The sequence below is a fragment of the Pseudocercospora fijiensis genome (genome assembly GCF_000340215.1).
Source record: "Pseudocercospora fijiensis CIRAD86 unplaced genomic scaffold MYCFIscaffold_4, whole genome shotgun sequence".
Taxonomy (NCBI): Eukaryota; Fungi; Ascomycota; class Dothideomycetes; order Mycosphaerellales; family Mycosphaerellaceae; genus Pseudocercospora; species Pseudocercospora fijiensis.
In genome coordinates, this window is record NW_006921535.1 from 1,710,567 (window position 1) to 1,726,630 (window position 16,064).

The 16,064-nt window shown below is 40.9% G+C and overlaps 1 protein-coding gene across 1 annotated transcript; it reads left to right on the forward strand.

Moving 5' to 3' along the window:
- Window positions 1-4,566: 4,566 nt before the first annotated feature.
- Window positions 4,567-4,857, forward strand: MYCFIDRAFT_135774 (uncharacterized protein; the record flags this gene model as incomplete). The annotated part of the gene is made up of 2 exons (XM_007928088.1): window positions 4,567-4,692; window positions 4,726-4,857. Coding segments are annotated over 2 exons (258 nt in total), but the record flags the coding sequence as incomplete, so codon positions are not given.
- Between the last annotated feature and the right edge of the window lie 11,207 nt (window positions 4,858-16,064).

Below are 16,064 nucleotides of genomic sequence, written 5' to 3' on the forward strand. Positions count from 1 at the left end.
GCCTTATAATGCCGATACTAATATAGTATAGTCGACTCCGCCGGAAGCTAAGGATTAGTAGGGCTACCTATATCAATACAGCAATAGCTACTATTACTACGCCTTACCTTTACCGACACCTTCTTAATAGCGCTCCCTATATATACTACCGAGGAATTAGGCCCCGCCGCTACTATAATAGCAAGCTTAGCAACTAGGGTATTAATAAGGACCTCCGTAGCAGTAGCGCTAGGGTTTCTAGTTACGCGCTCTACGCAACAATATAGGACTAGGTTATAGCGAGAACAACCTAATACTAGAATACTATTATGCGGCTGTGCGCCGTAGCCGTAAGCGTAATAGAGACGTCGACCTAACCTAGTCCTAGAATAGCTATATTAATAGTATAATCTAGTACCGATATAAGTTCAACAATCTACTATACTACGGGTATAGCTAGCGTAGACACCTTAAGCGTAACAATGTCTATACGGAAGATTAGCGACTAATGCTATAGGAGAGCAGGTTCCTTATATATCTTATATAAGAACAACGAGAGGACTTCTTTGCTAAGAATCTAGGTACTAACCGAGGCGAGGGCAATCGAGGTAGATATAGTAGCGGTTATAGTAATAATCGTAGGGGTTATAGCTTATATAGAGGCGGCCGTAGAGGTTATAGTAGCGATCGAGATTATAGCAGAACACCTCCTCCTAGGCCTCCGCTACTAAGCGATCGACTATTAAACGACGCGCGGAATAGTAACGCGCTATCGGCGGATGCTTATTACATCGAAGTGTTACTAAACTAGGATAGTACGAAGACACTAGAAGAGCTACTTACCGCTATTACTATTATTAAGAAGAGTTAGAGCTAAGACGTCGATACGAATAAAGCCGAAGGATATAGCAATAGGGAGCCTACCGAGCCTACTAGTAATACGAATAAGAGGGTTCACTATAATAAGGAGGGCAACGGAGACACCGATATACTAAACATCCTAACTACACGAGTTATTAAGCCTATAAAGGCACGTACCTCGAAGGTCGACAAAGGCGCTAAGCCTATAAAGCCTATTAACGGCCTCTTTAACGAACTACCGATTAAGGTAAAGAAGGTCCTTAGCAACCTAGAGATCCGCTTACTAATCCTATAGCTTATATAGTAGTTACCGTTCTTCCGCAACCGGTATAAGTACCTCTTCTCGCAACTACGCTTCCGCGAAGCAGGTAAGCGTAAGGCTAAGAAGGCCGAAGAGGAAGATATAGCGGAGATAATAGAATTAGCCGAGAATAACAGCATTACGGTTACGGAGTTGTGCGAGATAGTACTACCCGAGACCGTTATAATAGAGGTAATAAAGGCTGTCTAGTTGTTAACTATAGCCGCTACCGGCCTCGGTAAAGGAATACCTATAGTTACCGCGGAAGATATAATAAAGGAGTACTAGGTTAGCCTAAGTGCTACGATTAACGGCAATAGCAATAGCATTACCGTATAGGTATAGGCAAGTATTAGTAGCTAGCGCTAGCGGGACTTAAAGACTAAGGCCTACTTATTGCCTATTAAGATCTATAACGCCGCGAGAGGAAGGGAGGTATAAGTACCTCGTACCTAGTATATTGCGGACTAAGGATCAGATTTAAACGTTATCTACCTACACCTCCGCAAGGGTATAAAGCTACAGCTCTATTCGGTTAAGCTCCTTAGCTTTCCGTTACTTAATATAAAGGTCGCCGACGGAGGCTTAGTTAGTATTATACACTTCTCGACCTTCTACGTCGATATTAGAGGCGTTCGGAGGGACATATAGGCGATCTGCTACCCTAAGGGACGTAGCAACCTCTTACTTATTCTCGGTTTAGCGTTCCTAGACTAAGTTAACGCTGTTCTACGCGTTAAAGATAGAGCTATAGAAGTTAGAGATACTAGCATTAGGGAGTAGGTCGTCCGTATTAAGATAATACTAAAGTATAGCGACCTACCGAAGTTTATAATAGACATTTAGGACTTAATAAGTCTAGGAGAAGTAAAGGAAATAGAAGAGCGTAGTAGCGATAAGGAGGAAGAGGATAATATAGATATAGAAGAGCTAAACCGTAATTTAGAAGAGATAGACCTTAGTAATATAAAGGTAACTAGTAGGAAGGGCTAGGCTTTTTACTAAGTCCTTAGTATAACAAGAAAAGGCTTACTACTAATATAAATACTAACTATAGCGTCGACGTTAATAGCGCCGAGCTACGACAGAAGGAGAGCTTTAGAGAAACACTAGGGCTAGAGTTAGGGTTAGGGTTAGGGTTAGGGTTAGGGTTATACCCTAAGGTGGATAATGGCATTTCTCGAAGAATTAGGCCATTTAGAGCATATAAGGTCTCGGAGGCAAAAGGCGATTACGTAAGCGATAACTCCAACCCTAACCCTTACCCTAAGCGATACTACGACGTTTCCGAAGGAACCTGCCGCTATAGTACCGAGTACTTCTGCTTCCGATATTAGCTAGTAGAAACGATCGACAATTATATAGTCTAAAGTAACAGCATCGGTACCGAGACTTCTACCTATAAGTACCCCGTTACTCGCCGAGTCGAACGCCGAGAAATCGATACAAGTAAGAATCTCGTAGGACTAGAGGAATAGATTAGTACGAAGGAGATTAAGCTTAGCTCTTTAATACCTAAATCGGATATACTAGAAGTCCTTTAAGTCTTATAGACCTATCGCGACCTAGAGGCACTTAGATAAGGAGATCTCGGACCTACTATAGACCTAATATAGTACCGCACGATCTTAAAGGAAGGTACGTAGGTCTTCCGCGCTAAGCTAAAGCGAATAAGCGCGGACAAGGAATAGTAGCTAATTAAGTATACTACGGAAGGTCTCGAGAACGGCCTCTTTAAGAGTATAGTAACGGCTAACGGAGAGATTAGTAAGTAGAATACTAACTGCGTTATCGTTGCTAAACTAGGCAAACTACGCCTATGCCTTACATTTAATTATTATTATATATAGGAGTAAGAGAGCGGCGAACAGATGCAGCTAATAAAAAAGAGCTAAGAGTTCCTTAGCAACCCGACCTATAGATGCTTCTCGAAGTTTAACATTAAAGACGCATACTAGACAATATCGATTTACCCTACTAATAGGCATCTCCTAGCATTCTATATACCTACAATCGGACAACTGCAACCTATATGTATACTAATAGGCGCAAGGTCTTCGAGCTTTACTATAAACGAATACGGCAACGTAGCATTCGGAATAATACCTCTACTAGACCCGGAGCCCTCGCTTATCGCTGTCGACATAATAGTCGGCTTAGACTAGGAACAGCAGCTGCCTTATATAACCGTTTATATCGACGATATCTTACTAGCGCACCGAGACTAGAGCACCTAGTAGCCCTTCATTCGAGATTACCTCTTCCCTCGCTTAGCATTCGTAAAGATAAAGCTATCCTTCCGGAAAGTGTATATTAGCTTTAACGAGTTAGAGATGCTTAGAGATATATACAAATCGGGTAGACGTAAGGCATTGAAACTAGTAAGAGTATAGAAGATCCTCGACTAGCTAGTACCGTAGAACGCCTATAACGCACGAAGGTTTAACGGCATTGTTAACACTGCGCGCGAATACGTTAAGAATATAGGAGAGGTTATAATACCTATTCGGCGGCTAATAAGCGACAACCTAGAAGATTAGTAATAGAACGAGGCTGCTTAGCTAAGCTTTAACCTAGTAAAGAAACAGGTGGCATCCGTAGTAGAACAGTATAGACATAACCTAACACTACCGTATAAGATGTACTTAGATGCTTCTACTAAGGGTATAGGCTGCTTTATCCGACAGAGGCAGGAGGTTACTTACAATAGTAAGACAACTAGCAAATAGGTACCTATCCTATACGATACCTATCTCTTTAGCAAGACCGAACGCAACTACGGCACCTACAAGCGAGAACTAAAGTCAATCGTTTATTTTATCGGCAAATACACCTATATATTCTAAGGACCTATTACTTCTGTTATCTATACGGACTATAAGCCTATTACTAGCTTTATTAACGCTTAAGCAGATAGGATCTACGCACGCTAGCAAGACGCCCTTCGATAGCACAATATCTGTATCGAGTATATCGAAGGCCCTTGTAACGTAGTAGCAGATGCGCTGTCTCGTACGATCTTCGAAGACGACAATAAACAGGACCTTAACACTAAGACTATCGAACTAAGGAAGGAGTTAGACGCACATAACAATAATGACTTATAGATATAGAAAGATAGCAAAGGAGGCTTTAACGAGACGTTAAATAAACTTTTCGGCAGGGGGGAGAGATACGAGAAATATATACTTAGCAGCATCGAATCAGCAAGCAAGAACAATACTGCGTACGAGGAGGTTAATACTAACAATACACGAGTTGTCGTAACCTGTAGGACCTGCAACACTCGTATTAAAGGCGACAAATGCGACACCTGCGGCAACGCTATTAATCGACAACTAGGGCCTATATATTTCTAGCAACTATAGCCTTATAGCTTCCTTTCTTAATAGTATATCCTTAGCAACAATATCGAATACGAGGGCCTCACATTCAATACTGCTAAACAGTTTATAATAATGCGGAAAGCAGAGATTTATCGTAACTTCGAGACCGCCGCTAAGATTATAAACGCTAACAACCCTGCTAAACAGAAGCTACTTGGCCGCACGGTGCGCGGGTTACGATAGCAACCGGCGATCTAGAATAAACACCGAGAGGCTATTGCGGAACAAGGCAACTACCTAAAGTTTAAAGCAAACCCTAGGCTACTAGAATCTCTTCTAGGCACTAGTGATCGTAAACTTGTAGAGGCATTACTAACTGATCGAATATAGGGCATTAGGTTTGAAGGATATAAGGCCGATAGGATAAGGGAATATTAGGGTTTGAATCTGCTTAGTAAGGCACTTATGCGCGTAAGAAGTCGGCTAAGGAAGGAACAAGAGGAGGAAATGGTAATAGGGCCAACTAACAATATTAGTGTCGAAGAACTACTACTATAGATACCCTTTAGTGAACCTAAACGATTAACCGAGGGAACAACAATAAAGGTGCCTATCCTAGACTGCCTAGAGATCGGGCACGAGATTCTTTGCGTCTATAAGAACGGCGATCCGAGTTAGATATGCTATAATCCCTACTATAACTACCCTTGTTGCAAGGCGCCGAATCTTATACCGGGGAGGCTATTAGATAAGGACTTGGCGCTTACTAAGCAATAGTACGGCGACATTGTAAGATATTACAAATATTAGCAGATCCCTCAAATCTAGACTAAGGCCGTCTATAGGAGCTTTAAGACTATTACCGCTAGCTATCGATACAATATAGCAATAGGCATCCTATAGAGATACATCGTTACGGATCGGATTAACAAGCGACGAATCCTAGTACTATGCTTGTTACTATACGAGATTGTGCTATTGCTACAAAAGCTACACGATGAAGTAGGATACTTTAATAAGCGCATCGTTTACTAGAAGCTTATTAACCGAGTGTTCTAGCTAGGCATATATAGCGACATTATTAAATACGTTAAAGGCTGCTTCTATTGCGCTCTTTAGAGACTAGCTAACCTAACACACCTATACAAGGTCTTCTATACTCTGCACCCTAGTGAAGTCGTCGAGATTGATCTAATAGGACCGTTTCCGCCTAAGCGCATTAGAGTTAGTAGGAGACCGTATCGATATTTGCTTATAGTCGCTAATGTCTTCTTACGCTTTAGCGAAGTAAAGCTATTAGAAGATAAGGAGACCGAGACTGTATACATAGCACTAGATAAGGTCTTTAACGCTTCTACGGACCCTATAGTAGCATTCTATAACCCCGGCACTGAGTTTGCAATAGTAGCGGAGCACCTTCGACAGGATAGGGGCATCTACGCAATGCTAGGGCCTGCAGGAAGTAAGCGACTTACTAGCTCCGTAGGGGTATTAAACCGAGTCATTCGTCGATTACTTAAGCGCAACAACAATAGTTACCTAATAGACCTAAATAGACACCCGATTAAGCAACTTAGCGGCTGGGTTACTAATGCTATTAAGGCAATAAGGTATGCTAATTACAGGCACATTGAGGGCATCGGATATTTACCTGCGGAGATTAAGTTAGGCCTCCGACCGGAAGAGCTTAGTAACAAGGCCGATCTCTATCCTTCCGTACGACGATAGGAATTAATCAACGTATTAGAAGGCGTTAAAGAAGCTAATATAGCAATAGTTGATTTAATTAATAATAAGCCCGAAATCGACGTTAACGCTACTACTACGAGTTAGTAGCTAAAGGTGCTATGCACTAGCCTCTTTAATATACTAGAACACCTTACAACCCGGCATCGCGTACACTCGGAAGTGCGCCGCCGCAGCAAGGCAGCATCAGCTAAGCGCATTAGACGTCTTCATCGGTCTATAAACACACATCCTATAATTGGGCCTAGTAATCTTGTCCTTCTTAAGAATTAGTCAATCCGTTAAAAGAGTTAGCAACCATCCTAGACTAGCCTCTTCCGCGTTAAACAATTAAGCGATAATATAGACAATGCTTTCGAGCTGCAGACTGTTAATAGAACCAAGTCACTATAGGGCCTATATTATCGTAAGCATTTGCAGAAGTTTACGCCTAGAAGTAGATATCTAGCAAGACAGCAGATCGACACACTAGAAGGGCTTCCGTAGCCGCGCATACTGCACCTAAAGAAGGCTACGAAGAAGGCAGAAGCACATTACCGATTCAACCTACGCAATAACACTTAGTAACTAACGATCGAGCGACACCTCCGAGACCTCTACAATAGTTACCTATTACCTATATCGACCGACCTTCCTAGCGTACGACTTTACGCGCTCCGCAACTCATTACCTACACTCGCTTACTAAGCATCAATACAAGAGCATAGACATATAGATTGACTTAGAGTTATAGTTAGAGATACAGATTAGACATAGTAACTAGCATATTACTAGCGTAAGAGACTGATTTGTATAATACCCTAGGGACTGATTAGCATATAAATAATCTTCTTTTATGTGATCTACCGTTGTAACGGGTAGGATATTAGACAAGGCAATAGCGACACTGTATCGCAGGCTCTGCGACTTATAGTTAGGGGAGTGGTTAGAGAGTTAGAGCCTAAGGCATCGACAAAGCGGACTTGGCATGCCACGAGAGCCCCCTTCCGTACTTAGAACTTCTACCTCTCTACGTACCTATCGAATACACAGTTGCCATTACACTTCCACTATATTAGTAAGGAGATAGATATAGAAACCTAGCAGGCTATACTATAGGAGGATAGGGACCTAATATTAGTTTAAGTAGAGATATCCTAAGGTATACTCTAAGTCTACTATATATACAACCCACTACTAGACTTAAGAAGTAGTACCTAACTGAAAACCCTAGAAAGACTACCTAGAGTTATCTAGGGGAACACCTACTAAATCCTACTTAGGGATTTCAACCTCTACTACCCCCTCTAGGGCTTAGACTTTACCCTAGCTTACTACTTCCTAGCAGGAAGACTAATTAATATATTAGAGAGGGAAGGAATAGAAATTGTTACCCTAAAGGGACTAATTACTTAGGAAGCAAGAGGAAGCAGTAGCATACTAGATCTATACTTTGCATTATATTAGATTAGGAACAGGATTATAAGATACAGGGTTAACTAGGAGCTAGAAGAATCATTAGACTACTTCCCGGTACAGATTAAGCTAAATGTCTAAGCTAATTAGGAAAGGGAACTAGAGGAGAAGCTTAACTAGAAAGGTACCTAATAGGACAGGATTAGGGAGGAACTAGAAAGGGACCTAAAACTAGAGGAACTCTTAACAAAGTACCTCCTAAGGCTAGAGGACATTGATAAGGCAGTAGAAGAACTAATAGGAATCCTAAAACAGGTAGCTAGAAAGCATACCCTAGCAAAGAAATATTTACTGTACTAGCAACTATACTAGACTAGTAAGTGTATAGAGAAGGTTAAAGCAGCAAGGAAGGCTAGGAGGTAGTAGATACAAACCTATATCTAGGAAGTATAGGACAACTATAACAAAGCCTACTAGGAAAAGAAGATCTAGATTAAGAAGGATAAGATACAAGAATAGAGATCTATAATAGGAATAATTACAAAGAAACTAGAGGAGATATAGAGGATAGCTAAATAGGCAAGGAGACCTAAATAGGATAAAGATATACTACTACAATTCCCGGATATTATAGACTAATAAGGACAAATGCAGACTACAATAGAAGGGAAAGCAAGAGCCCTAGGCTAACACTTCTTCTATAGAAAAGTATAAGCAGACCTATTAGACATAAAGGAGAAAGAACAAGAGACTCTACTACTAGGCATACTAAGAGACACCTAGGTCAAACCCGAAACTATTAAAAGGATCCTAAAGAAAATTCTAGGCAATAAGGCACTAGGAGAAGATAAGATCTATAATAAACTTCTAAAAGTATATAGGAAGGGGCTAGCCCTAGTACTAGCCAATATCTTTTTATAAAGCCTAGCACTAGGACACTACCTAAGACTATTTAGGAAGTCCCTAACAGTAGTACTAAGGAAGCCCTAGAAGGAAGACTATACGTAGCTTAAGGCCTATAGACTAATAGCCCTACTTAATACAATAGGTAAGGTGCTAGAAAAAATTGTCGCTAAAAGGCTAACAACCTTTACCGAGGAAAGGAACATCCTTCCTAAAGGCTAGATAGGAGGAAGAAAGAAGAGGTCAATACTAATAGCTATAGAACTAATTATAGAACAGATCAAGCATATCTAGTACTATAGTTAAAACTAGGTAGCAACCCTCCTCTCCCTTAATATCTTAGGAGCCTTTAACAATGTCTCCTATAAAAGGCTCCTATATATACTTAAATAGAAGGCTACACTAAACTGGATAGTCTAATTTATCTAGTCCTTCCTATAGGAAAGGTTAATATAGCTTATTCTAGGCAAATTCAAATCCGACCTAATACTAACTAAAAAGGGAATCCCCTAAGGATTAACACTCTCCCTAATCCTCTTCCTTATCTTTATAGCAGACCTACTCCTACTCCTAGAATTAAGAAACATATTAGCATTAGGGTTTGTAGATAACACAAACATCCTAGCCTAGTCTAAGACAACAGAAACTAACTATAAGATCCTAGAAGAGAAGCACTAGGAGTATAAAAAATAGGCAAAGAGATATAGAGCAAAATTCGCCCTAGAAAAATACTAGCTTATCTACTTTAGTAAGGCTAAATCAACCTACAATATAAAGCAATTAATCACTATCTAAGGCTTTAAAACCCAACTATTAGCAGAGCTTAGGGTACTAGGGATCTAGCTAGACCTAAAACTGAATTAGGGACTACAAGTAAAGAAGGCAAAGCAGAGGGCAGATGCTAATATACAATCCATTAATAGGCTTATAGCCTCTATATAGGGGGCTATATTCGAGAAAGCCAAAGTTATATACAAAGCAATTGTTAAGCTAGCAATGCTATATAGAGCATAGATATAGACAGCCTAGGAGAAAACACTAAAGAGGATCGAGTAACTAGTTAGTAGGTCCTAAACCTAAGGCCTAAAGAAAATCCTAGGAGCATATAAAACTATACCTATAAGGGTAGTGGAAATAGAATTAGGGATCCTACTAGTTAAACAATACTTTAAGGGACTAAGACACTAATATATAGCAAAGACAATAGAATACCTAGCCTAACAGACTATCTAAAAGGCACTAGACAAGATAAAAGCCTAGTGCATTAGGACTAGGAGGCGAGATAGACTATAAATAACTCCCTAGAAAGTTAAAGACCTAGAGTACTATAGAGTCTTAATAAGAGAAATGCTAGAGAAAGAGCTTTAGGGACTAAATATAAGGCTAAAGGAAGACAAACTAAAGAGAGAGAAACAAAGCCTAGCAGAATCAATAGCTAGATATCTATAGGAGCAGGAATAGAACAAAACATAAGCTAGACTAGGAACCCTAAAGGCACTAATCAAATTTGGTTAATATAACTACTAGCTCTACAAGGACCTAAATAGGGCCGAAGCAAGCCTAGCTATCTAAATTAGATCTAAACACATTGGATTTAGATCTTACCTATTTAGAAGAAACGTCCTAGGAATTAAAAGCAGGGCTTGCTAATATAGCTACTAATCTTAGAACCCTAAGCATATACTACTAGTCTGCCCTTAATAGTTAGAAGGCAGAAGTAATTAGAGACTAAAAGCAATAGAAAGGGAATACGATAAGCTAATCCAGAGCAAAGAAGACCTAAAGAGGATAGTAAAGTGGATTATTAAATAGGGATTTATACAACAATTCGCACTAGTAAGGGAAACTAAGGAGTAGATAAGAAGGAGGGAAGAAGAGGGGGAAAGAAGGGCAGGGCAGTAGGCAAGGTAGTTAGAGGGTAACAACTATAACACTAGTATACCCTAGAGGAAGGAAAACAAGGAAACGAGGAAGATTAACAATTATAAATAGGATAGGAGGGAGGTTTTTACTAACTAAGTTGGTTTCCTACCTAAAACAATACATAGAAACAGACCTACATAGGCCGAAAGGCACTACAACAGGCAAATAAAACATCTATCTATCTATAAATGTCGTTATTATCACTCGTATCTATTACTTCTCTGCCCTCTTAGACAACTTTATCTTCTAAAAGCGCTTTAACGTATTAATCAACCGGCGTCTATATCCTTTAAAGAAGCTAAGTTCTTCCTTCTAGTACTTCTTAGAGACACGCATTATCTAATTATAGTCCTATTTCTTAGTAAGGAAGTATAACTCTATCTTCTTAAAGTCTCTAAGCTCTTCTAGATTAGACTATTCGTGTTGCTTAATAGCATACTTAAAGAACTGCCGAGTAAGGCTTAAGATTAGCGTTCTAAGTGTTGCTATAATATATAAAGGAATAGGAGACTCTTCTACTATAGCTAGAGGTTGAGGTTAAGGTTAAGCGATAGTAGGCTTAGCTAAGCCGCTACGAAGAACTAGAAGCAGACTCGATATAGTGTCTCGGACAATAGCTCTAGAATCAATAGCACTGCGGCCTCGTTAAGCAGGCGTTTGCGGAAGCTTAAGCATTGTCTTTAAATTAGCAAGCATACTAGCAGAGCCTTTAAGCCTACCGCTTAGCATCTTGTCTTTATAATCCTTTATTTTAATAAAGGCTAACTCTAGCGGCTTCTTAAGAGTAACACCTTCTTATTTTATAGCAAGAGCGTAAGACTAGATCTTCGTAGCGTCTTCGTAGAACTAGTAATAATAGGTGTCCGTATTCGGAGTATTCTTAGGATAATAGCAGAAGCCGCTATAGTTCTTATAACTAGAGAGAGTATATATATAGTTAGCTTAGAGCTTAGTCTTATAATTGCTAGATCTACGCTCCTTAGCAATAAAGGCAAGGCCGTTAGTAGCCTACTATTCGTTTAGCTTTAGTTTTAAGACCTTAAGAACAGCGCTAGCAAGAGCGTCCTTTAGAGCCGTCTTAAATTCAATATCAATCCGGATCTTATCGCGAGCCTCGTATACAAACTCGATAGTAGTATTAAGAGCCTTGCTATAGTCCTTAGCTACGAGAGATATTAGTATATAACTAATCTTAGAAGGAACAACGATTAGCCGTTAAGCTTACTATTCTGTTTCTAACTTTAATAGAACTACTCTAACTTCTTTATACTCGTAGCGGATACGACTAGTATATAGCTTCCTATAAAGAGACCTTATTTCTTAGCTTTATCGACTGCCTAGTAGAAGGCATCCTTAGTAGGTTAAGTAGCGGCGCTAGACTACTCCTTATTCTTAGTTCTAAGTACTTAATTGCTATTAAGAAGGCGCTAGCACTACTTATAGCGTAGGTCGTCTCGACTATCGTACGAGGCCGTCTCGATATCTTCCTTATCTACTAATTACTATTTTATAAGGCGTTATACTAACTTCGAGGCAGGCGCGGCCTTACCTATAGCCGTTAACTCGCTAGGCTTAACTTATCCTTCTATACTAACATTCTCGTTACTAACCGCTATCGAGGCGCCGTCGTCTACCTACTTCGAGAACTCCTTCTACGTGTCTATATCGAATGCGCGCGCCTTACTAAACTTCTTTAGTGCCGCCGCTATCGCCGTCGCCGCCGCCGACTTCTTTACCTTCGTCTTCTTCTTCTTTAGCAACTCGCGCCTTATAATAGCGTCCTTATACGCTAGTAGCTCCTTCTCGACTAGTTTACGCGATCGACTCGTACGAGCTATAGTAGGCGGATTCTTCGGCAGTTTTAGCGCTATTAAGAGATAATAGACTAGTAGGAGATTACTAGCAACGTAGACCGTAGCGACGATATATGCTATCTCTAGAGGTATACTGCCTATTAAGGACATCTTAAAAGCGGTATAAGGATATGTCTATACTCTATCGACCTAATCGCTAAGAAACAGTATAGACAGGCATCGAGATTACGAGGTTCTTAGCATTCTCAACCTTAACGCAAAACACAGTAGTTAGGTGCAGCCGAAGCGCCGTCCCGATAACAATATTCTATATACAAATTGAACTCTGCTATCGACCGCTGTTAACTAGGGTACTATAGTATGTAGAATGTCGCGCTAACCCGTAGAACAGCCGCTATATACCACACCTAGGCTCTACTGCAAATTTGTTAGTAAATAGTAGGTTAGCGGTAAGCAGACTGCTCCTTCTAGCCTAGTGTTGTTTATAGTGTCGATTAGGTTTAAGAAGGAGGCTAATCTCGAGCCTGTCGTTTAATCTACGCCGCCTTTAATAAAGCCTCCGGACCGCGACCGACAGCTACCTATATATAATATCGTCAAGCTAAGTTAGATAAAGGAAGCACGTCGCCCTCGCCGCCGTAAGGAGCTAGTAGCATCTATAGAAGACGATATTCTGCTCGATGCCGCTACTAGAAGCGATAGTAAGGAAGGCTCTATAGCGGTAAATAAGGAAGGCTCTACAGCGGTAAACGAGGAAGGCTCTACAGCGGTAAACGAGGAAGGCTCTATAGCGACTAACGAGGAAGGCACTGTTGCCGCTAATGAAGAAGACTATATAGAAGGCGCTAAAGAAGATAAGGATATAGAACAATAGTAAGAGGTAGTCGATTAGACGCTGTCGCTTCTATAGACTATCTCGTATAGCCGCGATACGCTCGCTAGTAAGCCGCAGAAGATCTCTTCGGATAACGATAGTGCTAAGCATAGAGACCTTTAGTCCGAGTAGAAGCGTAGTTAGTAGACAACGCTTAATATAACGAGTGAGACCTTCGAGAAGAATGTACGCTTTAAGACTATTGCGAAGGCTAGTCGTTGTCCGACTTACCTCGAGACTACTATAACTAGGGGGTCTATTCGAAGGGCTCTTAAACAACTGGAAGAATAGCACTAGGCAGGCAAGAAGGGCCTTCTTCTTCAGTTAAAGGTTATATTAACTAAGAAGCTACTACTACTAAAGACTCTAGCAACGGCGGCAGCGACAACTAATACTCCGCGTTAGAATATAGCTATATAACAAGCTCTGCGTAAATTGAGGGCCTCTTAGGCGGCTGCTAGCAGCGAGAACGACCTAGACCTAAATAATGAGATAGACAACGACGACACGCCTATACCGAGCGGTAACTATCGCAGTGCCTTACATAATCGATAGGCCTATATAGACTAACTTTGTAAGAATTATAGCGGCCACTATTAGATTAATGGCAAGAAGCGGTACGAGAACTACGTCAAAATAGGCCCTAATGCTATAATTAGATAGGCTAAGCTTATTCGAATAGGCCAATTCCGAGCGGACGTGCTAGTAGTCACTATAAGCCGTCTAGGTAAAGAGATAGTTAGCAGGTTAATAAGACAGAAGGCCCGTAAGGACAGCAATAGCAATCCATTTGCAACTAAGGCCCGCGCTATAGATAGCGCTATAGGGGTTGTAATATACAACCATCTCGGCGGTTACAGTAAGGGCGGCCCTATAAAGAAACGACGTACTTCCGAGTCTAGTCTAGTTAGGTCAAGCACTATAGCTCCTTCTAGTCCGATTATAGGTAAACCTAGACATATAGTAACGCCGCCGGACGTCTAATTGCTAGTGTTCTTTAACTAGTTAAAGCGATAAGACCGTAACGGCTAGCGAAGCCGCAAAACTGATATTCGTATAATCTACGACGCTCTAAGTATAAGAGACTATAGCCTAGACTAATTGGCAACTATGCCGCACTCTAGGTAGATAGAATAGGGTTTAAAGGATAGCTAATACGGTCGGCTAATGTATGTGTTGCGTAAGTACGATAAGAACGAGCGATCGCTATAGGAAGAGTTATTTTAGAACGGTGGCGCGTAGACTGCTATAAGTCGAGGGTCGGCTTCGCAAAGGCGAGATTTAGTACTTTCTTTAACGTCGTATATCTTAGCGAGCATTAGGTATTTTTGTACGGCGTAAACGGGAGGTTCTTCGTCGCTATTAAGCGCGTCGGATCACAGTTAGAAATATATTAATTACCTTGCGTAGTGGTGTTGTTATATACGACCGTTGTCGCTAGTTAATCGCGGCTTCGCGTACTAACCCCGGCTTTCCGCGGAAGCCGAGCTTTCGGCGGTCTTAACGGAAATTGCCGGTAGAGAAGTTATCGGAAAGTCGCGAACTTCCGAGATCTTAAAAGCGCTGTTTCTTTACTATAAGTGCATATTTTTTTAAACAGACAACGGGAGGTTGCTTAGCGGCATCGATAGTAGTACTTCCTACCGAAGAGATAATATAGATATGTTATAGTAGTGTTATAGTAATGCCCTATTAGTCGTTGTGGATTCGCGCTTACTAAGCGGCTTCTCTCCGGACAAACGCGACTCGAGGCCGCGAACAAAGCGATATACTAACGGCGCTAGCTCAAATAGCCTCGAAGTAATACTAGCGATAAGAAACAGTACTAAACCCACTAAATTCTAGGCTCTTTCATCGCAATAAACACTAGGGGTACATTAGAGGTATAGTAATTAGGTATGCTAATAGATTTAGCTAACTTCTCGACTAGATTGCCGACAGTTAGGGTAATAAGGATATTGTCGACTCGTCTACCGTTGTGCCCTCGTTACTACTAACGAGGAGCTCGTTACTATAGCTAGTATTGCCAGATCTATAGTATATAGAAGCGATTATAAAGGAGCAAGCTACTAAGGTTGCGCGTGCTATTATAGAAGAGATAAGACGAGAGATAGAAGACTTAAAGGCTCGTATTACTAAGCTAGAGACTATCGTAGGAATAAGCGAGTCTATAACTGAATAAGTAACTGTAGTTAGTTATATACAATAGCGGTTATCGTCTTTAACTAATTAACTACGATAACCGCACCTCTAGAACTACCCTGCTACGTGCTTAGTAATACTGTTGCTGCTGACCTCTATAATAGCATACTTAACGAAGTAGCCGAAGTTCTCGAAGACAGCGTATTCCTCGAAATGGTGTTTGATCCAGCTCTTTAGGCTTGCGAATAAGATCTTAATTAGGTTGTAATCTAGCGAGTATAGCGGCAAGTACTTAAGGTTAATACCCGCTGCGGCGTAGAGGTCTTTAACGCGTTAAGAACGATAGATAGGCGCGTTGTCTATTACAATCCACTAACCTAGACCGCTGAGCTGAGGAATAACGGTAAACTCGAGCTAGTATTCGAATATAGCGGCAGTAATAGATCCTTAGATATAGAGGGTGCCTTCGAGATAACTACGCGAGGTTATTGCTAGTAGGACACTCTACCTCTTTAAGCGCTTAGTTGAGCCGTTATACTCGTATAGTTTATTAACCTACGAGTATCTAGTCTTCCGCTATCTAGTGCGCTTATTCGTACTACTCTTATCGACACAATATATCTTATCCGGGTCCTTGCCTTATTGCTACTCTTCGAAGTCCTCACGTAACTCCTTATTGCGCTCGAGAGCCCTGCGCTAATACACCTTCTTCGTCTATTTGTTGCGCTTTAGCGTACGAGAGACCGTCGACTAACTAACAACTACATCGAATATATTATACAGATACTAGATAATCTCGT